At 48.3% G+C, this 24,923-nt stretch overlaps 1 protein-coding gene and 1 pseudogene across 1 annotated transcript in view; both read right to left on the reverse strand.

The window, feature by feature from the left end:
- Positions 1 to 24,923, reverse strand: part of LOC110080730 (cullin-9) — a 35,446-nt gene continuing 10,523 nt past the window's right edge. The window contains 24 exon segments of the mRNA XM_072989035.2: positions 1 to 1,654; positions 1,737 to 1,936; positions 2,316 to 2,424; positions 3,063 to 3,208; positions 3,906 to 4,077; positions 4,269 to 4,497; positions 4,786 to 4,943; positions 5,365 to 5,547; positions 6,221 to 6,336; positions 6,709 to 6,872; positions 6,874 to 6,892; positions 6,999 to 7,132; positions 7,443 to 7,618; positions 7,761 to 7,856; positions 11,096 to 11,201; positions 11,624 to 11,795; positions 11,906 to 11,996; positions 12,963 to 13,190; positions 14,511 to 14,616; positions 16,924 to 17,149; positions 18,191 to 18,399; positions 18,730 to 18,911; positions 22,498 to 22,705; positions 24,496 to 24,688. Coding sequence (XP_072845136.2) covers positions 1,367 to 1,654; positions 1,737 to 1,936; positions 2,316 to 2,424; positions 3,063 to 3,208; positions 3,906 to 4,077; positions 4,269 to 4,497; positions 4,786 to 4,943; positions 5,365 to 5,547; positions 6,221 to 6,336; positions 6,709 to 6,872; positions 6,874 to 6,892; positions 6,999 to 7,132; positions 7,443 to 7,618; positions 7,761 to 7,856; positions 11,096 to 11,201; positions 11,624 to 11,795; positions 11,906 to 11,996; positions 12,963 to 13,190; positions 14,511 to 14,616; positions 16,924 to 17,149; positions 18,191 to 18,399; positions 18,730 to 18,911; positions 22,498 to 22,705; positions 24,496 to 24,688 — 3,911 coding nt within the window. The 3' untranslated portion in view covers positions 1 to 1,366.
- LOC140703457 (U1 spliceosomal RNA) lies at positions 9,217 to 9,368 on the reverse strand (annotated as a pseudogene).

A 24,923-nucleotide genomic window follows, 5' to 3' on the forward strand; every position in this document is an offset into this window, starting at 1 on the left:
TCACATCTCTCTTGGTTTATTTGGTCCAGCCAAATGGGTTCCAGATTTTCGATCTGGGAAGGAGCTGGGGTTGGGGGGAGAAGTGGAAGAAGAGTGCCCTAAAGGCAAGAGCAGATTAACAGAGGATGGAATGATGGATAGAGCAGTAGACGGAAATCCTAACAGGAGAGAAGCTGCTCCCTCTCATTTTTAAATCTCTGGCATGAGAGCCACACCCAACAACTGGGAGCTGTGCAATGGCTGCAGCATGTAAAATAAGATTCCCCCCCCCCCCCCCCGGAAAGATCTCTTCCTAAAGAGGACTTACTGCTGATCCCTCAAGCACAGATTCCACCTACTTGCACTTTGCACCTTTTCGCTAACACACAACTCATGTGCAACTGTACATAATAGACTAGCTAAGATAAGGGAGAATTCCAGTGTCTTGGTCCTAGCCTCTGAGCTTGAGGAAACAGCAGATGCTAGCTGCTCAGTCCATGTCCACACTGGCCTCCTCTGGCGAGTACAAATCCACCCGTGCCACCAATTGCTCCGTCCACCTCAAGCAGAAAAAGTGACAGATTCCCACACTGTTTGCCAGCTCCCTTCCACCTGAGCCTTGCCAAATGGCACTTGGGTGGCTGGTAGGTAGGTAGCTGAACAACCATACCTGTCACGACTTTCCTACACAACGGGAGAGTCAGGCTTAAACTGCCACGAAACACACTTAAAGGAAACTGAAAGGACATTTTGAAGGAAATGAAAGTGGAGTTACAAAAAAGGCCAGAAGGCAGACTGAATTGCCCTGGCTTCACCAAAACTGAGAGACCATTCTTGTTCTGGAGCAGGCTGAACATACCAATGAATTGGGGGAGGCTCCTGCCCTAAGGCCAGAAGGCATCAATCAAGACACTCCCCCCACAGAGGGAGAAGGACACAAACCATCTGTCAGGCAGTCCATGTGTCAAACCTGCCATGTTCCACAGCAGTTTGGAAATAAGGCAAATGTATATTATGGAGAGGAGATGTTCTGAGTTGACTTAATATTTTGGAGCTGGTCCGGCTATAGGCAACCAGTTTTGCTGTCTTCTTCGATACCCGATGCTACAGCCCCAAATGCTGGTTACGCTACAGTTCGGAAACTGAACCAGTTGGATGAAGTATCATCTGTTTGCTGCAATGCCAGTGTCCTTTCCTCAATGGAGAGCGGCTGCACTGCTAGACCACCGAGTGCTCCTCGGACTAGCTGCAGCCATGTAGGGAGCACAGGATCCGCAGCCAAAACCCACGAGAAGCCAGAGTCTTGAAGAGCCAAGAATGGCCCCTTCTCTCCCACCTCCTAAAGCATGGCCCCTGGACAGTCGTAGATGCAAAGCAGCCCCCATTTCTACCTAAACGTAGAAAATGTCTGTCTCTTTCCCACACAGGGCACGCTTGGCCCTTTCTTGATCTGCACAGTCTGAAAGGCTATCGGAGGCTGATCCTTTGGCAGTGCTGGGGTTGGGGGCTCTGCAGGGACGTGTTCCAAGAGCTGTGGACAGCTTTCCCGTCGCTGGATAGAGCCCTGGTGCAGCAGGTGCTGGGCACAGGCCAAGATGTCAGCGCTGCTGCAGGAGCCGGTGCTCAGGGGCTTGAGAGCAGAGCCAGACTCCTGCTTCTGGTAGGCCTCCATCACCTGTGAGAAACAGAAAGGGGGGGGAGAAACTGAATGGAACAGCCTTGAGCCATGGCAGAGAGGCATCCCTGTCACTCTGTACCTTGAACACCAGCTTGTCAATGTGCATCTCCTTCTCCTTCTTCAGGATCTGGGGGATGAGGCCGCAAAGAGTGTTCCTCTTCCTCTCCAGAGCACGGATGCCCTCATCTAGTTCCCCATTCAAGTATGCTGGTTTGGGCAACAGCCGCAAGTGTTGGCCAGGCAGCTGGAGCGACATCCCTTGGTTCAGCGTTAGGACATCTACAATGAAAACACTTCGGAACTTCAGACTTCCAGAATCCTCTAAGGCTTTTTGGAGATACTCAACAAATCTCTTCTGAAATACTGGTTCTCGACTTTGGGCATTCCAGATGTTTTAGACTTCAGCGCCCACCAGCGTTTACCACTAGCCATCTGGGTGGAGCTTCTGGAAGCTGAAGTCCAAAACATGTGAAGAACAAACTGGTCCATAAGGACTGCTGGGGAAATTGCTCCTGAGCTCCACACTCTTAACAAGGCATGACAAACCCAGCAGTCCTTGGCAGTAGCTGGAAGTCAGCACCTTATCCAGTTCACTGGGTTAATTTCCCAAGTGGGTTAATATCCCCATTCTTCAAACTAGGAGCCTTACTATACTTACTCTGATTCTGTGTCAGGATCCCGTTTTCCTTTGTCAGAGGTTTCAGTGCGTGACTCAGGAGGACAGGAGAGAGGCCTGTGGCTTCCAAGAGTGTCTCCACAGAAACCTCCTAACACCAAGATGGGGAAGGGAGGGGGAAAAAGGTCAGTAAGTTGCACAAATCCAGATGAGAGTCAGAAGAATGACTGAACATGAGCTAAGTTGCAAAGTAAAGCTTTCGTTCAACAAGGAGGAGAATATACAAATATGAAATATCCACTCCACCAAAGAACTGAGCAAAAAGGAATTGCTGAATGCCCTAGAGTGGACATCACGTCAACCAATGGCACCCACAAGTTCCTATCATGGTAACCATCCTGGGCCAAGGAGAGGGAAAATCCCAGATACTTGTTACAGTGTTGGTAGCAGGAATAACACTATGCAGAATTACATGGGAGGAACTGCCCTCATCAGAGAACAAATTGTGGCGTTTTCGAAGAAGAAGCCACGTTCCTCCGTGCAAATGGATCAGATCAAAGAACAAAACAAAAATCAACAGAACAAAGTGTTAGTTAAACACAGGCTGTGGCTCACTGAACAACCAGACTTTGGGAAAGGTTAGATCAGTTTCCCTTGCATGAGACATTCATTCAGCTGTAGGGTGCAAAATTCAGGGAGAGCCAGTCAGAAGGGAGCTTATTCTATCCCAAGAGGCACGAGAAAAAAACCAGCCTAGAAGAGCCAAGTGAGAATCAAGGCAGTCAGGACCTCAGCATGGTTGAAGCACAGAAGGATGTACATCTGCAGGGTAGAGACGTGCAGGATGCGGCCCTGGTACTCGAGCTCTGCATGGCCCAACCATGTCCACTGTAAACGCCGAGGCTTGGTGTGCTCCAGCCCGAAGCGGCTCTGGCCTGCGAGAGAGAGAGAGAGTGGTCACAGGGGGATACGCTGGCCAGGCTAGGCTGCCAACAAGAGAGATCTTGGAGCCTTCAATCCTCAGTGGTGTTCAAATCCTGTATTTTAAAGGCCCCTCCTCCAAAGATGACAACAGTTATTTCACTGGAGCCAACTTCAAGGTCATTGGCCAAGAAATGAGTAGAAGCTGTCCATCTCTCTTCCCCTTCCCTTCTGACTAGAAGAAAGCAAAGGCATGCAATGACAACCTTTCCCCGATTCTTTTAACTCTGACTTCAACTGAGGTTTCTCCAGAGTTGGTCACCTCCTCCTCCTCCTCTCTCCCAAAAGATCAAAAAAGCTAGGCTGGCTTCCTGTTCTCCTCCATGATAGATACTAATAAAATGGGAGGTTTACATCTTCATTGCCTAGACTCGAGGCCCTAAAATGTTCCTTCTGCCTTATAATGACTTGCCCTTTGAAAGAACAAAAATGCTGGCCCTTCTGTTTCTCTGGAAATCTGGCTAGATCCTCGCAGCTCTCCAGGAAAAACGGCAGAACTGCTCTAGAGAAAGGCTCATTCCCAGGTGAGTGGACCGTTCACCGTTTTGGACTCGCTGCCCACCCTCACCGACCGCCGAGGCCGGCAGCAAGGCTGACGGGGACGCTCTCGTTCGCCCCAACTGGCGGGTCCAAGGGCAGCCCCACACTCACTCTGTGTGTAGAAGTCAGCAAACTTGACCAAGCGCTGACTGAGGGATGGTGGGAAAAACCTGTCCGGCTCCTCCAGGTAGCAGAGCGGAGAGATGGTCCAGCAGCGTGGAGACAAGGCCAACACTTTCACCTCCACCTCTTCCTCGGGACAAAAAGGCAGCTCCTCCATCGCCTGGGGGCACAAGAGAGGTTGGAGGTCTGGTTTGTGGCTTCAGAGGACAGCCGCAGCGGCCCCACCCCCGCGGCCCCCCAATCGCCCAGCAAGAAAGAGGAGACGTTAGAGGGGAGAGAAAGGCCCAGCCGGGAGGGACCTCTCTGGCTGGTGGAGAAGGCAGTTCCTGTGGGTCCCCCCTCCCTGCTCACCTCTTCCCCCTCCTCTTTCCACTTCCCCTTCTGGTCCAGTTCCAGCAAATGCTTGTCGAGCTGCTGCAGCTGGAAGAGGTGGAACTGCTGCTGTTGCTCCTCCAGCTCGCTCAAGTTCTTCAGCATCTGCTGCGGGAAGCGGTTGGGAAAACAGAGTCCGATGTGCTCCACCACGGCGCTCTCCAGCCACGTCTTGCCCTGGGACAGGAGCCGGTCTCCGAGGTAGTACCTGGAGGGGCCAAGTGCCTGGTCAGTGGGCCCGCTCTGGCCCACTTCCCTCCCAGTTGGACCTGGAGCTCCAGGGCAACGCTGGGTCCACCGGCATGGGGCCTGGCTGCTCCCTCCAGCCCCTTGGAAGCAAACCCAGGAACCAAACGGGGAGGGGGCTTGGGAACAGATGGTTGTTACCAATCATACCCTTGCCACTCAAGCTTTGCCGCTTCTCAGGAAGCCAAGGGGACCCCCTTCCCTTCCCTTCCCCTCTCTGCCCTGCCCCCCGTGCCCTCCACAGTCTCACCGGTAGAAGTGCTCAAAGGTGTTGGCCAACTCCAGGCCGGCCAGGAAGAGGATGGGCTCCAGGCTCTGCTGCAGCCGCTGCAAGGTTTCCACGTTGCCCGAATCTGCCCAGCTCTCTTGGATCCACCGGTCAATGTAACGAGCAAACTGCTCACTCACCTGGAAGCCACAGAGCCAGAGGTGCCCGATCAGGCAGGGAGAAGGAGGGGCTTCCCTGAGCCCACCCCAAAGAGGGAGGGATGGAGAGACCGGTGGTAGGAATGTGCAGGGACAGTGTCGGGGGGGGGGGGAGCACAATAAAGCCCAGAAGGGAGAGTTGGTCGATCGGGGGGGGGGGTTTACACAAAAGGGATCTAGAGGAGGAGGGGCTGAGACAAAGACTCCCTCTGTAAAAGGAAGTCTTGCAACACTTTTGGAACCATGTCTGACAAAATCAGGGTGAATGAACCACTGAGAGACGTCTGGAGGGGGGGTTTGGGGCCAGTTCCATTCCTTCCTTTGCCAGGATCCTGGGAAACACCCACCCACCCACGCTGCCCCCCTGCCGGTCAGCCCAGCCCAGGCCCCTCCCCCGACTCACGTGCATGGCTGTCAGGAAGGAGAGCTGCAGCAACCCCCCGGAGAAGCCGTGACACAGGGCGAGCATGAAGGACATTTGCTGCCCAAAGAGCTCCTCCATGGCGGTGCGAAGGCACAGGTAAGTGTTGCAGTAGCGCTCCACAAAGTCCGGGGCCTGCCATGAGGACTCCAGGAACCGCTGCACCTGGAGGCCAGAAAAAAAAAGGAGAGGGACATGCCCCGTGACCGCCTCTGAACACCCGCAGCCTCTTCCCTGGCTCGAGGGAACCGCCAGCCCTTCCCTCCAAGCATTCGTGTTGAGAACAGCTTTTGCAAAGACAAAACGGGGCCTGAGCTTTGGTTACACAACAAGCCTCAAGTCCTTCGCCTCTTTAGAGTCGTTTAAGATGTCTGAGCTTGGTCTTTCATCTCATCTTTTTTAAACACCTATAAGCAGCCAGGAGAGTCAAAGTGTGTTGCTAGAATCTGGGGGCTTTTTTGTTTAAAGGGAACAATAATGCTGCCGCACCCACCCACCCACCCCTTTAACTCAGTCACACGATCCCCTCCGACACAAAGCCAGGAACAGGCCTTTTCTTCAGGAGTGAGTTCTGACATCCAAAGTCTCCCGCGTCGGTTATCCTAGAATTGATTCCATGATGGCCATGAAAGAACACGCGCACACAGACTTCCCACCCAAGAACAGGTCCGGTGGACAGGCGACTGTTACGGAAGACGGTGACAGAAGAGGCCACCCGGGAGCCCTCGGTTTCGCATCCATGGAGTGTCCGTGGCACTCAGTTTGTGCTCGGTGGGGCTGCCCAGGGTTTCCCTGTCGGGCAAACGCATGCGCACCCCAGCGGTCAGCCCCCCCTTACCTGCTGCTGGACGACCCCTTTCCAGCACTGGGTGATGCCTGTGGTGCTGCTCGGCTTCTTGGCGGCTGCCTTGACCGCTCCAGAGCTCGGCTCCTTGTTCTTCCCGTTCTTCCCATCTGCCGAGTGAGGGACACACGACGTTAGCAAGGGCTTCTGGGACACACAAAGACATTCAAGTCCACCCCCCACCCACCCACCCACACACCTCAACACGGAAAAGCTTCCTTTGCCCTCCCAAGAAGAGTCGTCCAGGACAGCTTCCACACCCCCTCCTTTAAAGGCACTGCTTGTGCTCTCCTTTCAACCTCCTTGTGTGCCCTAGACGTGCTAGATACCGCCATCCCCTCCCCTCTTGTGTCAGCTCAGATGACCACCAGGAAAGGTCTCGGAGCTCCCATACTGTCATGCCCTCAAACTCCGAGAGGCGGCCCTGCCTGGGCCCTTCGCGGCGTCTGAGCCCCCCCCCCCCCAAGAGGAGGGTCACTCACTGGTCTTCACCGGGGGCTTCAGCTCCTCGGACTCGGGGCTGCTGGAGTCCACATGTACCAGCAGGTGGCTCAGGTGCCGGACGCGGGAGTTGAAGACGGCGGCCCAGCCCTTGGTGCTCCGAGCCGCTTTCAGATTCTCTAGGTAATGGGTCAGGAGCCACGAGGGGGCTGACGCCACTGGGGTCTGGAAGGCCAGAGAGAAGGACGAGAGTCTACCAGTCCGGTGGGAGAGCAGTGGCAAGACAGGCGGGGTAGGGGGGTTGGGGGACGGGCCAAGGACCCTCCTGTACCTGGAGAAGTGATGCTCTGCACCAGAGGGGTGATCAGGGCCTCCCAGCAGGTCTTGCCCAAGGCCTGGGCGGCCTCGTCATCGGGAAGGAAGCGGTCGGCAAAGACCTGCTCGTGGCGCAAGGCGCTGTTCAGTCTGCAAACACAAGGGGGCGCAGCGTGAGCTCTCAACTTCAAAGTAAACGGACCTGGATGAACTGGTTTGGGGAGACATGCAGGGGATGGGTAGCAAGGCAGGGCAGGCCCTTGGAGGGCAGAGAGGACCACCAAGAGGAAGGTGGATCTCTCGAGACGCAGGAGTGGGGGGCTCCGTGGCTTGTTCCCCCAAAGGAAGCTTCCCCATCATCCTCAGTTTGTCCCTTGTCAACAAAACCCCTCTTCCCCTGCTACCGCTTCACCTGCAGCTGCAGAGAAAAGGGAAGGGAGGCCCGTCTGGAAGGCCTTACCTGTTGAAGAGCAGCAGCAGCTGCACCCGATCCTCTGAGATCTCCTGGCACCAGGTGTGAGCCTTGGTGGCGTAGAAGAGGAAGGTGCGCCGGCACAGCTGTTCCTTGAAGATCGGCCAAAAGGTGGGCTTGGGGCCCAGGACCTCCAGGCCACGCACACGCGTGTCGATGCCACCCTGTGAACGACACAGGCCTCTCCAGTGAAGCCGTTCTGCCAAAAAGAGGAGTCCTGAGGCACAGCAAAGTCAGTGCAGGAGCTCTTGCCAATGGGCTGCTCTCCAGCTGGCAACTCTGGGCAAAGGGGCACCTTCTCCTCACCTGCCGGCAGCGCTTGATGCAGATCTGTATGACGGGCCAGAAGCGACTCACGTTCTCCAAGAGGATCACCCTGTTGGCCAGTGGTGGGACTTTGACCTTTGCAGAAAGAGGAGAACCAAAGGAAGGCGGTGAGGCAGACAGAGAGAAGTGAGGAAGGTTCCCATTTATGACAGAGAAAGGCAGAGCAAGCTAAAAAAAAAAATCTGAATGCCTGCAAGGGCCCACCTTCCTTCACAAAGGTAGAGGGGGCAAGGCCAGACCTTGGAGAGGTGGCGGCTGTGGGCAACAATTCCCAGCATCCCCCAACCAGCATGGCCCCTGGTGGTGTTGGTGGGCAGGGGATGCTGGGAGTTGTCATCCAAAACAGTCACTTCTTCAAACTTTGCCAAGGCTGGGCAAGACAACCACAGAACAGGCTTCTTCAGGACAAGCTGTCAATCTCTAGGATGGAAGCCAGAGAGAAAAGAAGCGGGGAGAGGCAGGAAGCACTGAGTGGCAGAGTGCCTGGCATAGAACCCTGGGTGCGAGGGTTTCCAAGGGACACCCATCCACTGCCAATGAAGCAAAGCACAAATCCCATGCCAAACGGCCAAGGCCATGGGAGATGCATACCAGACTAGCATTAAACAGGACGTCGGCTTGTTCTCCAGGTTTTTAAGCATCGGTATCAGTGCATCCTCCACCTTAAGGCTATGTAAGGAAGGTTAAACAGTGTGCATGCAGTTTACATGTCTTCGTGGCGCCTTCAGCAAGTCAAACTTGAATGTATGTTTTGGAAATACAAATGTCAAGAGGGTGAATCCAGAAGACAAGAAATAGGCCAACAGGAAGAAAAGGCTAGAACAGAATAGGGAAATTCTGGCCCTCTAAGATTTGCTCTTTTGGCCTACAGCCCACATCAGCGCATTAGCACAGCCACCGGGAAGTAAAGCTGTGGTTGAAAACACCTGGAGGAGCAACAGCATCCTATCCATGACCACAAAGGAATGGAAGAAGACGCCATATATCAGACTATTTGCCCATCTAGGTCCCTGCTTTTGTCTCTGGATGCCTGTGGCCTTCCCGAGTTCCATGCAGAAGTCTTTCCTGTCACGTTTTATCTGCTCCTTTTACCTGGAGACACCTGGAACATTCTCCATGCAGAACTGGGGTTCCCCCCAAAGCAAGACAAACTTACCATATTTTTTGCTCCATAAGACGTGCATCTTATAGAGCAAATACAGTAAAAAAGGGGTTCAAACACCACCACCCAGAAGCCCCCTACTGCCATGCTGGGAAGCCTCTGAATTAGCAAAGGAGACTGCTTGCTGTTTGGACCTCACCATTCTGCACTGCTGGCTTTCCAGGATCTGCTTCCTGCAGCCCACCTGGAAAACCAGCAAGGCTAACAGGCCTATGGTAGCAGGTAGTGAAAATAGCCAAGGACCAAAGGGGAAAGAGCAATTCTAGAAAGAACAGGGGGAACCACAAACAGTCCCTCACTTAGGCAGTTGATTTTCCCACATTTGGGGAAATCACAGGGGGCGACACATCCAGAGTGCAATAGATGAGCCTTACCCCAGGAAAACCACTTTTACAACAATGGTATCTCCCCTGCCAGGTATGAGTTTGCATGTCCCCTAAACCACCTGCCCCTTTCTGTGCCCTGTCCCCCAAAGGCATGGTGACCCCCCGGCTGCACCTCCTGATCAGAACAGGGTTGCACAGCCCCAGTGCTGAAAGAGGCCAGGAGAGCTCCTCAGTGTTTTGGGGTGCCCCACAGGGCCCCCATCAGGGGCTGGAATGTTCCTCCCACAATCCTCCAGTGCACAGATATTAGCATACCTAATATGCGGGGAAGGCAGGGAAACTGGGGAAATTCAAGCTTTCAGTTAGTGAAGAGGCTGCTTGTCTGCTTCCTTGCTAATCCAAGCAGTTAGAGAGCTGGGAGAGAGACCTGGGATTGCCTGGTATTGTCATTTTAAAATGTTAAATTTAGTTTAAAAGCTGTTTGTTTGGGGTTAGTGCTTGGGTGAAAATGTGCTCTTGAAACCTGCTTGTGTAGAAACGTGCATGCTTGCTTTAAAAATCTGCTTGTTTTACTTTAAAAGCTGCTTACTTTGGGTTAAACTGTGCTTGGGGGAAAATGTGCTCCATTTGAGTTGAAACCTGCTTGTGTAGAAACGTGCGTGGGGTACTTGCTTTAAAAGCTGCCTGCAAAGCCTTTTCAGACCAGCACCAATCAGCTGTTAGGTGGGGAGAGGGAAGGAGCAGGAGTGAGAAGAGCACAAAATGGCTGATGGCTGCCTGCTGGCTTTTAGCTGTTTAGGGCTCTTTTTTGGCTGTTCTGGGGTCTACCAAGGCACAGTACCTGGTCAGTAACTTTCTTTTAAGTTTTTTAAAGTTTCTGACCTTTACCCCCCATAAAAATGCATTAATTAATTTTCAATGCATTTCTATGGGAAATTTGGGTTCAACTTGTAAACTTTTCAAATAGTTCTGGGCATCTAATAGATAATGTATTTCCAAAGGGTGTTGCAGCAAGGAAACTAACTGTGCCTCGTGACTTCTAACTCGATTACAGTACCTGCTTCCTGATTTCAGCTACTATAGTTTGTATTCAGGTTTTTTTTTTGTTTTTTTTTTTGGCTCGTCAAGAACATTGTTCATGGCTTTGTGTGGCCTAACCTGTTGTGCCTTACATGCTATAAACGTTCAATTATGTCAGAAAATGGAGATTTGGTCTTATGCTGAGCATGTGCTACTGCTGGTGAATGGGATCAGGTTAAGCTTTGTGTTGCTGTTCTTTTGCATAACCTAAAGTAAATAAGGAAAACCAGCTGTTAAATAGTTTAATTCCACTATTTATCCTCCACACAACTAAAAGGGACCTCTCAATGCAGTGCCAAACCAGACAGACCATTTCTAACTTAATATAGGCTTGAGCTGTAGCTGGGCAGAGTTGCACAACAATCTCATCTGTCACTGAGACATTTCTATAAGCATGGGGAGGAGGTGGATGAAAGGAAATGTAAAATATAGGTAGTGTGGTATAGGTCTTATCACTGGCTGATAATGGTCTATATTAATGCCACTGTTGATTGCTGTTCACTTTACATGGTTCAAATGTTATTAAAGATTATATTACACTATTTGGTTCAGAATATATTTTCCCTGTGTTCCTCCTCTAAAAATTAGGTGCGTCTTAAGGTCAGGTGCATCTTATGGAGCAAAAAATATGGTAAATCCATGCAATCTCTGTGCTTCATGGTGAGGAAGCCTTGCAAAGCAGGCTGAAAAGCTTTTACGCCCTGGAGTCTCTGCCCACAGAGACACTTTTTGGCCACAGCACTCACCATACTGAGATTGGTGTTGAAGCTGGAGGCGCTCTCCCCTCCCTTGACAATAATCCAGAAGGGCATGTAGCTGGAATCCTCAGTTGCTACCAACAGAGACATCCGCCTGTACAGGGAGAGAGCAGTGGCTGCAGAGTAAAAATTGGGATCCTGTTGAGAGTTCAAGACCTGTTCAAAATCAGAAGGCACGGCTGCCTGATTCAATGAGAACCAATATGTTCGCACGTGCTTGGTTCAACCAGAAACCCAGCTCTTTGTCTCACATCAAACTTACCACTGAGTTTCGCTTCTTCGCCAGAAGACCCAGTGAAAGAATTAAAAAGCTGAGCTACACATGGAGCAGAGAAGAACTCTTTCTTCGCTCTTGCCTTCCGCAAACCCAGACCACTCCCAGGAAAGACGAAGAAATGCCACCGCGGAAACATGCTCTCTTTGCTCCCAAACATTGCAGTGACAGGTTGCTCAACAATCCTAAGCCTCAGATCTCATCTCCCCACAGGTCCCTGTTTGATCCTCATGCAAACTCACTGGACTACTACCCCACGGTGCATGTAGACTCTGATGTAGTGGGAGCCGATAGTGCCGTTTGATTCCCAGTAGGTCTTGGGGTTGCCATCCAGTAATCTGTTGGCCATGTGGGTGTTGGAAGAGACTTCCACCCGTTCCCAGCACGTGTCTTCCTTCACTTCCCTGCTGCAGCCTGAGCCGAAGGAGAAGGAGCTGAAAAGAGCTGAGCTTGGCATAACCAGGCAGAGCCTTAAAAAGAATGAAGTATGTAACATCCCAAAGATTTAAAGGATGGGTATTTACCTTGACAAAGGTTGTGCAAGAAGACATCAAAGAATGGGACGTTGATAGGCTGATGGCTTTGCCTATGTTCATCTATTTGTCCTAGAACCATCTGTAAATGTGATGATGGAGGAGAGGAGAAATGGAAGAAGGAATACTCGAAAAATAATTAAGCAAAGCTAAATTTAAAGAAACACATCTGTTCTGAGACTTAGAGGGAGGGGAAGAGATCCTGTTTCAAGAAAATAAGAAAGCCACAGTGGCTGAAATCCTGTTAGACTTGGTGTAGTATAAGATTACACTAGTGCAGGTTTATAAGGAGTTACACCCAGGCAGTCCATGCATCTGACTATGTAACCAGCTGTGCAATAAAGTGAACAGCCAAACACACAACTGACCATGCAACTAGCTGCACAACTAATTATGCCCTGACCTTGGTACAAATTTAGCAACAACTTCAAGTTACGCAGGTGTAGCTATGTACCAGGATTTTGGCCACCAGATCGGACTCAAAGCCTATTCAATCAAACGTTCCCATTCACAAAACAGCCACTCCACTATCTATGCAAAATCCACAAAAAGCATGTGAGTGCACCAGCTTCCTGTTTGTGCTGTCCAGCAACCAATACATGGAGTCATATTGCCCCTGCATTATGAATATATGGAAATATATGGCCACTCGGATGAGTAGCCCTGTGCTCCATGAATATGTTCAATCCCTTTCTAAAGAAGTCCCAAGTTGCCATTCATCACTACCCTTTGTAGTAGTTTAACTGTGCTCTAGTTGAATAATGACTCCCTTTTGTCTTTCTTGAATCTCCTATTATTCAGATTCAGGGGAGGATTGGAGATTTTACATTATGAGAGAGAAAAGCATCTCCCCATCCCTTTACTCCACACCATACATAAAACGGTAATGGGGGTCTCACCAGCTGGTAGGTCACCTTTTCCAGCGACCTCAACAGGTTTGCCCATATTTCCTCTGGATGCCATTAATGATCTATGCAGCATTCTCAGCAAGTGGCTCCTGGCTTGCTCTCCCGAGAAAAACCTATGGAAAGGATTAGGACCTCCTCACCTGAATGCATCCCGCCAGGATGCTGATGGTCATCTTCTTATACAGGCTCGCGTACTTCTCACAGCTGCTCAGAATAACCCCCAGTTCTGCCACCTGCGACAGATCGGCGCCGTGCTTCTCCGTCACTTTAGCCAAGGTCTCCTTGGCACCCAGACAGCACATCAGAACCGCACAGTCTTTGTTCAGGGTGCCCAGGCCGTGCAGGAAATGGATGAACTGTTGAACCACCTGCAGATAAAGGGCAAGCCTTGCCCAATTAGCAACCAGGTTTTCTGAGTGGTCTTTTACAGAATGGCTCACCTGTGGCTCTCATTAAAGAGGGGAGACAAGAAGTGACCAAAGTTTTACACATTTCTTGTGTGTATTGTTATTAGTAGCAGTAATTTATAATTTTGGGTGCATAGAACTTAAGAGTCAGTGTAGTGTTCTAGACAGAATGTTGGATTAGTACTCAGGAGACCTGGGTTCTAATTCTGGCCCAGGCATGGAAACCCATTTGGAGGTGACACTGATAAAATTGCTTCTTCGTGGCCTCTGTGAATGCACACTAATGGGTTAAGTCTGCGTGTGCGCAGAGGCCTCTGAACATTCTAGAGCTTAAAGTAACCATTTTAGGACCTCCCCAAGCCCTCGTGGGCCGTCCACTACAAGTCAGACGTCATTTGATGGCATATAGCACAGACAGACAGACAGACAGATCTTAACCCATAACTGATGACCTTTAATCTTTATAGGGTTCCTTTAAAGCAGGGGTCCCCACCCTACCCCGGTCCACGGCCTGGTGCCAGTCCATGGCCTGGGCCGGACTACGGAGACAGATCTCCCTCCCACCCTGCATGCACTCCCCCCACAGCCCCTTCACACATGCACACAAGTGTGTGAGCACCCCCACCCCTTCATGTATACGCACAAGTGCCCCCTGATTAAAGGTCATCAGAAGACTGGGCAACAGAACCTACTGGCCAGGATCCAGTTTATCACAGGATCCACTGGATCCCAACACATCTGCCAAGACTGACACCACTTGACTCCCGGACGGATGGGAAGTCCTCTGGCATTGTCCTTTGGCACCCCAGAAGGCTGCAGCAGAAGGGAGAGGTTAGGAGAGGTGGAAAAGACCCCGTGGTTGATGTCTAGGCCCCTGCCAAGGCAGGAAATCCACACCTAAAATATCCCTGACAGGTGGCCATCTAACCTCTGCTTAAAAATCTCCAGCAATGGAGAGTCTACTGCTCTCTGAAGCAGCCCGTTCTATTGTTGAATAGCTCTCATGGTTAGGAAGTTCTTCCTAATGGTTAGTCAAAATCTCCCTTCTTGTAACCGAGGCCCATTGCTTCTCGCCCTACCCTCTTGAGCTGAAAAACACAAGCCTGCTCCATCTTCCATGTGACAGCCCTGCAAATATTTGCAGACGGCGATCTTCAAGTTGTGACGGCACAGTCCTGGATTTGGAAGCACGCCACCATAGCCCTTAAGTAGGTGGCTAGATTTTTGCTACTGGAAAGTGACTCTTTGCTCCCCCTCATGCACCCTTCTCCCACCTCTCACCTCTCGGTCATTTATATGGACACTCAGAGAAGATAAACATGGCTCAAGGATCTTATGCCAGGGCACTGCATCCTTCTGGGAGCAATCCAAACACTTGTTCAGGATCCTAAACAGAAGAGGAAAAAAGACTTGTTAAAAAGATAGGGATCTGCTTATCTATCCATTTCCATTTCACTCTTTTTCTCATTTTTCTGACTAGACATCTTTTCAGCCTATTTATGCAACAATTTATGAATTTGGCCCCACCCACCCACCCCAGAAATCTGTACATATCTCCCAAGGTAAACATTTTTGTACACATTTCTCTTCATTTGCACACATTGTGTAAGGAAATGTTTCCTAAACAAATGCATTGTTTTGCACATCTGCTGCAATGTATGCATTTTTGCTGTGCCTTTTTCTTCAACTTACAGATACCGACATGCATTTGCTAAGGTGCAAATCATAGTTTTAAAATTCTGAGAAGTGCAGGTTTCAGCATATCAGCGCATTCTAGCTTGCACAGAGCCTTGGAATGACAAACTGGATGCATTCACATAGAGACATAGATCTGCAGTTCCAAGATGCTGCTGCTGCTTTTTTTTTACTCCTACTCTTGTAAAGTGCACTATGAGTGGAGGCAAGGCAGCTTTTCATAAATGCTATGCCTCACAACACATTTGACCCTGATTGACAAAACGTGGGATTTTAAGAATAGCCATGGCAATTTTTATTGATTTATTAGATATTTGTATTCATTGTGAAAGATTGCCTGGTGCCTTGGAAAGAATACAGAATCTACAACATTTCTAATTTTGTACATAAGGATATGTATCCCTAGGTCACCTTTCAGAGTTTCTCCTCTAAGTATTCAAAAGAAATTAGACGAATGGTTAAAACACAGAGAGGGTTTACACCACATTTATGGAATTTCCTTTCTTAGAAGGGTAGGTTCCTACATTGTTATCTTTTGGGAACAGGCAATAACTATTCTTTTCTCCACGACAATTTAGATTTTATTGCGATTTTATTTATCTGTGCTCTTGTTTTCATATTGCACTGCACGGTATTATATTATGTTGTGGCATGATTTTTCTTTTCTTTTTTTAGCTTCTTGCAACCCACCTGAAGGTCTTTTTGTACTGGCTGGATTAAAAACATACTAAATAAATCAGTAATAGATAAAACTGGAGAATAGCTAATTCATTCAGACAACCCCATTATTTCATCATCAATTAAGCAGGAAAAAGATTCTGGAGTTGATTCCATTTGGATTTGGAAGCCATTACTATGAACTCACAACATGCATTCCAAAGGAGATCTCAATGTGAGTGAAACTGGCCATCCTAAGATTAACCTGTACCAGAAGGATGGGAAGAAAAAAGCATGGAGAAAACTTTGGAATGGCTCCTGAGCCAAAGCACATCACATTATCTGTAAAACACAGTGGTGGCAATGTGATGGGCTGGGCATGCATGGCTTCCGATGGCACAGGGTCACAAGTGTTTATTGATGACAGAAGACAAAAGCAACCGGATGAATTCTGAAGTGTATAGGGATATATGGTCTGCTCAGATTCGGCCAAATTCAGTGAAGCTGATTGGACAAGCACTTCACTTTACCGATGGACAATGACCCAAAACATACTGCAAAAGCAACCGAGGAGTTTTTAAAGGCAAAGAAGAGGAATTTTCTGCAACAATTGAATCAATCACCTGATCTCAACCCAAGCAAGCATGCATTTCACTTGCAGAAGACAAAACTTAAGGCAGAAAGAACCACAAACAAACAACTGAAGACGGCCTGAAGTAAAGGCCCTGGCAAAGCATCACAAAGGAAGAAACCCAGCGTTTGTTGATGCCCATACTTTAAGCAGTCATCGCCTGCAAGGGATTCTTGGCAAGGTACTAAAAATGAACATTTTATTTATGTTTGAGTTAATCTGTCCAATTACATTTGAGCCCCTGAAATAAGGGGATTATGTATGAAAATGGTTGCAATTCCTAAATGTTTTATACGATATTTTTGTTATAACCCTTGAATTAAAGATGAAAGTCTGCACTTCAATTGCATCTCAGTTGTTTCATTTCAGATCCATTGCGGTAGCATAAAGAGACAGAATTATGAACATTGTGTAAGTGTCCAGTTACTTCTGGACTTAACTGTATCTTGCTCAGCACCATCAAATGGCAGCAACAGACTAGGGCTTGGGACGGGATTATAAAAACTCCCTCCATCATCCCTGACCACAAGCGCACACCCTGGATCTACAGTAATGGGAATTCGTTTCCAATAGCATTTTGAAGGCTGCAGGTTGCCTTCCCCTGCTGTAGCAATTCTCAGCTCTGCTCTGAAAGATGCTTTTTACTGGAAGCCAGCCAAGAGCTGGCCTTTGGACCTCAGGAATGCAAAGAAAGATGCTCTCCCGCCTGACCTTAATGCTCCCAGCTGGAACTCCTTCTCCGATCCTTGCTGGGCCAAGTCTTTGAGTAGAAGCACATCCACCAAAAACTTGTAACCCTCTCCATCCAGACAGGGGTCCATGCAATGGAGGCAGCCTTCCAGTGCCCTCACCATCTCCTTGCAAATGCCACTCCTGCGCAGGTCGCTCAGCAATTTGGTTGCATTTATGTCCTTCAGATTCATAGAAGCACCAGAGTCTGGTTGAGAAATAAAAGTATTCCAGAGGGTTATCCTGGCAACTTTGCTCGTGCCCTTATGTTTTGAGAAATTTCATTCACTACTGGGACCAACCTTGTTAACAACACCCCCAAGGCAGCAGTGATTGGAGTTTAGAAAATGCATTTTTGGACTACAATCCCCAGAATCCTCCAGTCAGCATGCTTCTGTACAGTAGGACCCCTGTATCCATGGGAAATCAGTTCCAAGCTACCCCTTGCGGAGGCTGGAAAACACTATGCATAGCATGGTGTCTGGCTCCCTCTAGTTGCCAGTTCTGGTAACTCCACCTTCAAAAATATATATTTCTAGAATTTTAATTTTAATATTTTCAGACCACGGAGAAATGAATCAGTGGATACTGATCCCACCGATACAGGGGTCCTATTGCATTTTTAAAAAGTCAACTTTCCAGACTCTGGCCATGTTACTTGCCCTTGCCAATGATGAACAATGACTATGAAATGTACCATCCTTATAAGATGAAGTGAGACCCTGGTTGGGCTCAGTTCTCATGCTATGATAAAGGTAAAGGTTCCCCTTGTCCAGTTGTCTTCGACTCTAGGGGGCGGTGCTGATCCCCGTTTCCAAGCTGTAGAGCCAGCGTTTGTCCGAAGACAATCTTCTGTGGTCACATGGCCAGTGTGACTTAGACACGGAACACTGTTACCTTCCCACCGAGGTGGTCCCTATTTATCTACTCGCATTTGCATGCTTCCGAACCATTAGGCTGGCGGGAGCTGGGACAAGCAACGGGCGCTCACTCAGTCACGTGGATTCGATCTTACAGCTGCAGGTCTATAGACCTTACAGCACAGAGGCTTCTGCTGTTTAACCCCCAGCACCACCGCGTCCCGCAGCGCCACCACATCCTCATGCTATGAGGAACAACAATTCAGGCAGAACAGACTTCCCCAATTAAAACTCTCAACATAACTGTTCTGTCGGGACCCTGGGCTCAGGAAGTTTACACTAATAAAAAAAGAGATCAGGTTCCAACTGGCATGCAGGCCATTTCATACCTGCACCCTCTTGGTTTCGGGGCGGCTTCTGTTCAGTTAGACGTCTGAGTGCTATCTGAGCCAGCATCTCATGGGAGGCATGTTCTGAATGGCAGCAGCTCTGAAGGAGGGAGTGGAGGCCACCGGGCCACAGCTGCTCCACCAGGCCCTGGTGGTGCTCCATCAGCTTGTGCAGGACCAGGAGCCCATTCTGCACCCCCGAAGAGGCCCTGCAGGAGGAGAAAGAGGGAGACAACTTCATCTTTGCCAGCACTTGCTGTGTTCCACAAGTGGCTGGGGATTAAGGGCAGAGGTGCAGGAGATATAAAAACCAAAACAAAAGCTCAGGGGGGCATCTCCCAGGCCCAGCAAGGTCAGCAATTCAAGCTGCAGCAAAACCAGGAGCCCATCTGTTCACATTCTGCATTTTGAATCCTTGCATTAGAAAGTCAAAAGGAACAGCAGGACTCAGGTCATCAGCTACTCCCCCGGTCTGGGGTCTGTTCAGCCTCCTTTGGTTCATACTTGTTTGCCTCTGCCATATTTTCCCTGAAACTTACCCAGGTGTGTTCATCATCTTCTGAAGAGCAGCAGGTATGGCACTGAGCAAATTTTCAGACGCAGAACCAATGCTGGTCAAGATCTTTTCCATCACCTGGGCACTGGAGCGATCCAGGGGGTAGTACTTTCTACAGTTTCCTGATAGTTCACAGTTCCCAGCTCCTAGCAGTATCTTTAACACCTAAAAGTCAAAGACACGAAGTCATTGGGATGGGAAGGAAATGGGGGGAAAAACACCACAATCTAAAAGTACAAAGTCTATTCAAAGTCTCCCCACTTCATTCGATTAAAAAAAGCATCCGCTCTCCATTTTATCTCTGCAAACGTATCCAGTTGGTGGCTACCAAGGAGAAACACCATATTTTCAGAAGCGGCCTTGTATCTGCGGATCCCTTCTCCTGCCTGATCATTGTCCCCAGCTTCCTCTTTGCATATTTTCAACAGGCTCGGATGATTCATTTATCTTCTTCCGCTTTTCCCTCCTTATTCTCAGGCTAGCCAGGCCTGCTGTTCTTTGCATGGTCATTTATTTTATTGCACTATTTTAAAATTGTTCATAGTAACGTCACTCCTGAGGTTCATAGTAACGTTACTCTGATTACAGAAATTTCAAATGCCTTCCCTTTTCAACTGCACAAGAGGCCCCTCTCTTAACAGAAAGCAAGTCCCCTTCCTCTGGCAAAGCCTACCTTCTCTTCTCCGGCTCTCAGTGCAACCCACCCCTAGCTCCCTTCTCTCACAGGCCCCTCTGCCCCTGCTGCGCCAGTTCTTGTGCTCAACTTACAGCTAAGCCAGCCTGCTGCACAGAGGCGGACATGGGGTGCTGCTGCATGCAACTCAGCACAGACTGTAATTCCAGCAAAAGCGAGAGTGAGAAGGAAAAGGAAACGTAAGGAGAGGAAGAAAAAAAGGGGCTGCAGGGCTGGTGTTTTATATAGGCTGCAAAAACAGACAAAGCGACTACCACTCCCAAGTCTCTTTCTGACTAATGCCAGATCAGTGGCAAACAAGATGGATGACTTAAGGTTACAGGTCTCCTCAAGTAAGTTTGTGAAAAACTGTTGCGTGCTGTTAATCACTGAAACCTGGCTGAACCCCACTATTCCAAACACTGTTATTGATATGGAAGGTTTTTTATTACATCGTTTGGACAGAGACAGGAATGTGGGGAAGTGCAGAGGAGGAGGATTGTGCGTGTTTGTTAGAGAGAGCTGGTGCACAAACTCAGAGATTATAACACGTCATAGCTCTTTGGAGCTGGAATATCTGTCTGTTAAATGCAGACCTTTTTACCTTCCACGGGAATTCAGCGTTGTTATTATTCTTGTTGTTTATATTCCGCCGGATGCAAATGCGGATTTGGCGCTGGGTCATCTGGGTGATGAAATTGGCAACTTGCAAAGTAAATTTCCGGATGCTGTATACATTATTGCAGGAGACTTCAATCATGTAGATCTACGTGCAGTCCTCCCCAAATTCCATCAACATGTAAGGTGTGCTACTAGGGGGCTGAACACCTTAGATAAGGTCTACACGAATATTGCAAATGGATACAGGATATTACAATTGCCACACTTGGGCCAGTCTGACCATATGTCCCTGTTTTTAGCTCCGGAGTATATTCCTCTGAGAAAACAGTCAGGGCCAGTAGTCAAGACAGTGAAAAGCTGGCCGGAGGGAGCAATGGAGCAGTTAAAGGACTGTTTTGAACAAACAAATTGGGAAATTTTTGACCATCCTGATCTGGAAGAACATACAGCTGCAGTGTTAGGGTATATGGCACACTGTATTGACACGGTCACAGTGGATAAACGTATCCGGGTTTATCCCAATCAAAAACCTTGGATGACCGGGAAGGTTAGACGCCTGTTGTATGCTAGAAATAAGGCTTTTAAGTCTGGGGATGATCTAGACTACAGTGCAGCAAGAACGAATTTGAGGAGAGGCATTAAGCAAGCTAAGGCCGAATACAAGAGGAGAATTGAAGACTGCTTTCTCAGCAATAACATGAGGCAAGTTTGGCAGGGGGTTCAACAACTAACAAACTACAAAGCAAAAAAGGTTTCCTCAGGTGGAGGTGTGGAGGTGGCTGAGGAGTTGAACAACTTTTTTGCTCGATTTGAGATCGATCAAACTGAAACTGTTCGTTTGCCATCATTTACTCAGCAGAGTCCCCCCTTCATTGTGAATGAGCAGGATGTGAGACAGACTATGAAAGTGGTTAACTCCAGAAAAGCAGCTGGACCCGACTTAATTCCTGGTCGGGTGGTAAAAGACTGTGCTGATCAGCTAGCCGGGATATGGACTGTAATTTTTAATAGATCCCTGACACTATGCACAGTTCCCGTCTGTCTCAAGGCTTCCGTCATCGTTCCACTGCCTAAAAAGTTGCCTACAAACAGTCCGAATGACTACAGGCCGGTGGCACTAACTTCAATCTTAATGAAGTGCTTTGAGCAGTTAGTTCGGAAATATATTATCTCCTGCCTTCCTCATCCCTTTGATGGGCTTCAGTTTGCTTATAAAGAAAATAGATCAACCGAGGATGCGATCAATACTGTGCTTTATATGGCTTTATCCCACTTGGAAACACAAGGGAATTATGTAAGAATGCTGTTCGCGGACTTTAGCTCTGCTTTTAACACCATTATACCCCACAGATTAATAGACAAACTTAAAGATCTTGATTTTCCAGATTCTATCTGTCTGTGGATTTTGGATTTTTTAACAAATCGTCCACAAAGGGTTAAACTGAATGACTACATCTCTACTGACAAGATACTCAGCACTGGCACTCCACAAGGCTGTGTCCTTAGTCCACTACTGTTCTCCATTTATTCATCGGATTGCACCAATAACCATCCCAGTAATAGGATTATCAAATTTGCAGACGATACTACACTAGTAGGACTTATCTCTGGGGATGATGAGTCTGCGTATCGGGACGAGGTATTACAGCTATCCCGCTGGTGCAAAAAAAACAATCTTTTATTTAACATCCAAAAAACCAAGGAATTCATAGTGGACTATAGGAAAAAAAGAGCAGACATTCAGCCACTGTATATAGATGGAGTTTGTGTGGAACAGGTGGTTGAATGTAAGTTTCTTGGGACTATCATAACAAATGACCTGACTTGGAGTGCAAACACCGCTGCGTTAATCAGGAAGGCACAACAACGGTTGTATTTTCTAAGGATTCTTAGAAAGCAACAATTGACTGAGAGTTTGTTAATCACCTTCTATCGGAGTTCGATTGAGAGCATATTATCCTACTGTCTCTGTGTATGGTTCACGAGCTGCACAGTGGCAGAGAAAAAGGCAATTCAAAGGGTGATTAAGACGGCCCAAAACATCATTGGCTGTTCACTCCCCTCTTTGGAAGAATTGTATAAGAACAGATGTAAGAGGAAGATATCTAACATACTGAAAGACTCCTCTCATCCGGGATATCAGCTCTTTAAACTATTACCATCAGGAAGGAGATTCAGGGTATTGAAAGCAAGGACAAGCAGATTCAAGAACAGTTTTTACCCAAGTGCAGTATTGAGTTTAAATGTGGGGCCATAGGTTTTTGGTGGATTTTAATTGCTGAGAGAAAACGGGGTATCTATATTTGGATGATGAAAGTTGTGTATATTTTAACTTTTTTTTGTAGTGTTGTCCAGTTTTACCTTGGGGAAGAGCACCTCATTTCGTTGCACCCACTTGTGAGCGCAATGACAAATAAATTTCTTATGTCTTATGTCTTATGTCTTATGTCAACTTACAGCTAAGCCAGCCTGCTGCACAGAGGCGGACATGGGGTGCTGCTGCATGCAACTCAGCACAGAGTGCAGCCCACCTTTGGTGGCAAAGAATACCCGCCAGTCGTGTTTTGCCAGGAGTGCATACAGCAGCTGCAGGGCCAGGACCATGAGCAGGTTTTCCTTCAGTCGGTGGTTCAACAACTCCACCAGCATCTCCACCATGTTCTCCCTGCGGAAAGCAAAGGAAGGAGTCACCACATGAGGTTTTGAGGCGACTGGGGACCAAGCCCCAGGCTATCTATCAAGTGGGGCAAATACTTCCCAAGAGCAAACAGAAAGCAACTTGTAAAGCATTCCCTAAAGATCTAGGCCAGCAATTCCCCAATTTAAGGCCCCAGAAGGTCTTGAACTGCAACTCTTAAGAGGCCATGACCACTGGGCATGCTGGCTATAGCTTCTAGGAGATGTAGTCTAAGAAATCAGGGCCCCGAATCTGGGAATCCATGATCAACAATGGGCAACATTTGGCTCTCCAGATGTTTTGGATTGCAACTCTCCAAAATCTCTTATCAATGCACGCCAGCTGACACTTCTGGCAACTGAAATTCAAAATATTAGGGGCACCAAAGGTTCCCCACCACAGATCTGGATAGCTCAGTGGTTTAAGTATCTGACCACAGAGCTAGAGGTTGGGAGTTCGATTTCCCACTATGCTGCCTTGAGAATGGCTGGACTCGCTCATCCATAGGGTCCCTTACAGCGCTGCAGTTCTAAGATTATGATTAAGATTATCTACAGCAACTTTCCCCAAGCGTGTGCTCTGCAGATGTCTTCAATTCTTGTTTCTTTTTCCACAATGAAGATCAATGCACCTTCTCACAGGAGGATCAACATCCCTTTTGAAAGGGCCATAGCTGAGCGGCAGGAGATATATTTGGCATGAAAAAGACATTGGGTTCAAGATCCGGTACTTCAAAGTAAGGCTGGGGAAAAATCCTGGTCTGAACCTTGGGACAGTCCAGTGCAGAAATTAACAGACTCATGGCGCCTATATAGAGCTTGAGCTGGCTGAATAGCTCAGTGAGTTAGTTATCTGGCTGTAGAACCATAGGTTGGGAGTTCAGTCCTGTGAGTACAACCAGCCTGTGTGGCCTTGGGCAAGCTCCACAGTCCCAAGATGCTCCCAGAAGAGGGGAATGGTAAACCACTCTAACCACAGTTATTCTCTAACTGTAAAACCCTGGAAAGGCTTGCCATAAATCAGAACTGACTTAACAGTACACAATTATTATAACAAGCTTGGAGGTAACTAGCTAAAAATAACCAATTACTCTTAATTATTTTTTTTCAGTAAACAAGGCACAGCTAAGTCACATTATGACTATGATATAACGCCAATTTCACTAATTTTGCTGTCCACCTGTTATCTTCTTGACAGGTCTTATAAAATTTGTGTTATGACCACAACATTTAGCATTTTGGCCATCGGAAAACAAATCAGAAAACAGAGCAAAGTCCAGGGCCTGGAAATCTAACACTTTGTGACCGAATGCCAGAATCTGCCACCAAGAGCCAGAAAATGTAACTGTCCAAGGTGATGTTAACTACGTTTTTGTTATTTTAGTAGTCATAGGGGAAGACAGCTTCTGGTTTGCAGTAGTTTTGTTCCAGAAGGTTAGTGCCCTGTCACATTCTGCTAACAGTTTTTAGAAGTAACAATTTCAGTTACTTGATTAATGAGAAAATAGTTACTTTTGAAACACTGCAACTGTAAGAGGAATGAACTTCTTGGGAAGCACACTCGTGAGAATAAACTGCTGGACAGCTCAGTGGTTAAGGTACCTGGCTGCAGAACCAGTGATTGCCCACTGCTCTGCCTTGATTGGAGCTGGACTCAATGATCCATAGGGCCCCTTTCCAGCTCTGCAGTTCTAAGAGGATGATGATAAATTGCAAGCAACTTTCCAAGCTTGGACCCTATGTTTTTGCTTAGCACAAGTTACCATGAGGAGAACTGACCTAATGGCAAGTTCCTCCACTGCTTTGACAGCCAATCTCTCTTGCTCGTGATCCTTTTCCAAGATCCTGGTGATGAATCTGAGACCAGCCATCTGCAGCTCAATGTCGCTGTAGGATTTCTGGATCATCTCCATGGCATCTGCCAGTTGCTCCAAGGTGCTTTTCTTCCCAGCCACTTTCACGCTGCAGAAAGCTGATCAACAGAACTGTCAGTACAATGGCCTTTCAAGTCACAGTTGCATCCCTGCATCTTCTCTGTTGCTTGCTCTTCCTCCAGCTATCCCCCCCACCCCGGACATCCCTCGGGCCTCAAGCAGTTTTTCCACAGCAGTCTTTTCCACAGCAGGGAGTCCAAGAACCTACACAGACAGCATCAAACCAGCACTCACTTTGTGGCTTTTAATATGAAACCAGCTTTGCAATTCAAA

The sequence above is a fragment of the Pogona vitticeps genome, chromosome 1 (assembly GCF_051106095.1).
Source record: "Pogona vitticeps strain Pit_001003342236 chromosome 1, PviZW2.1, whole genome shotgun sequence".
Lineage (NCBI taxonomy): Eukaryota > Metazoa > Chordata > Lepidosauria > Squamata > Agamidae > Pogona > Pogona vitticeps.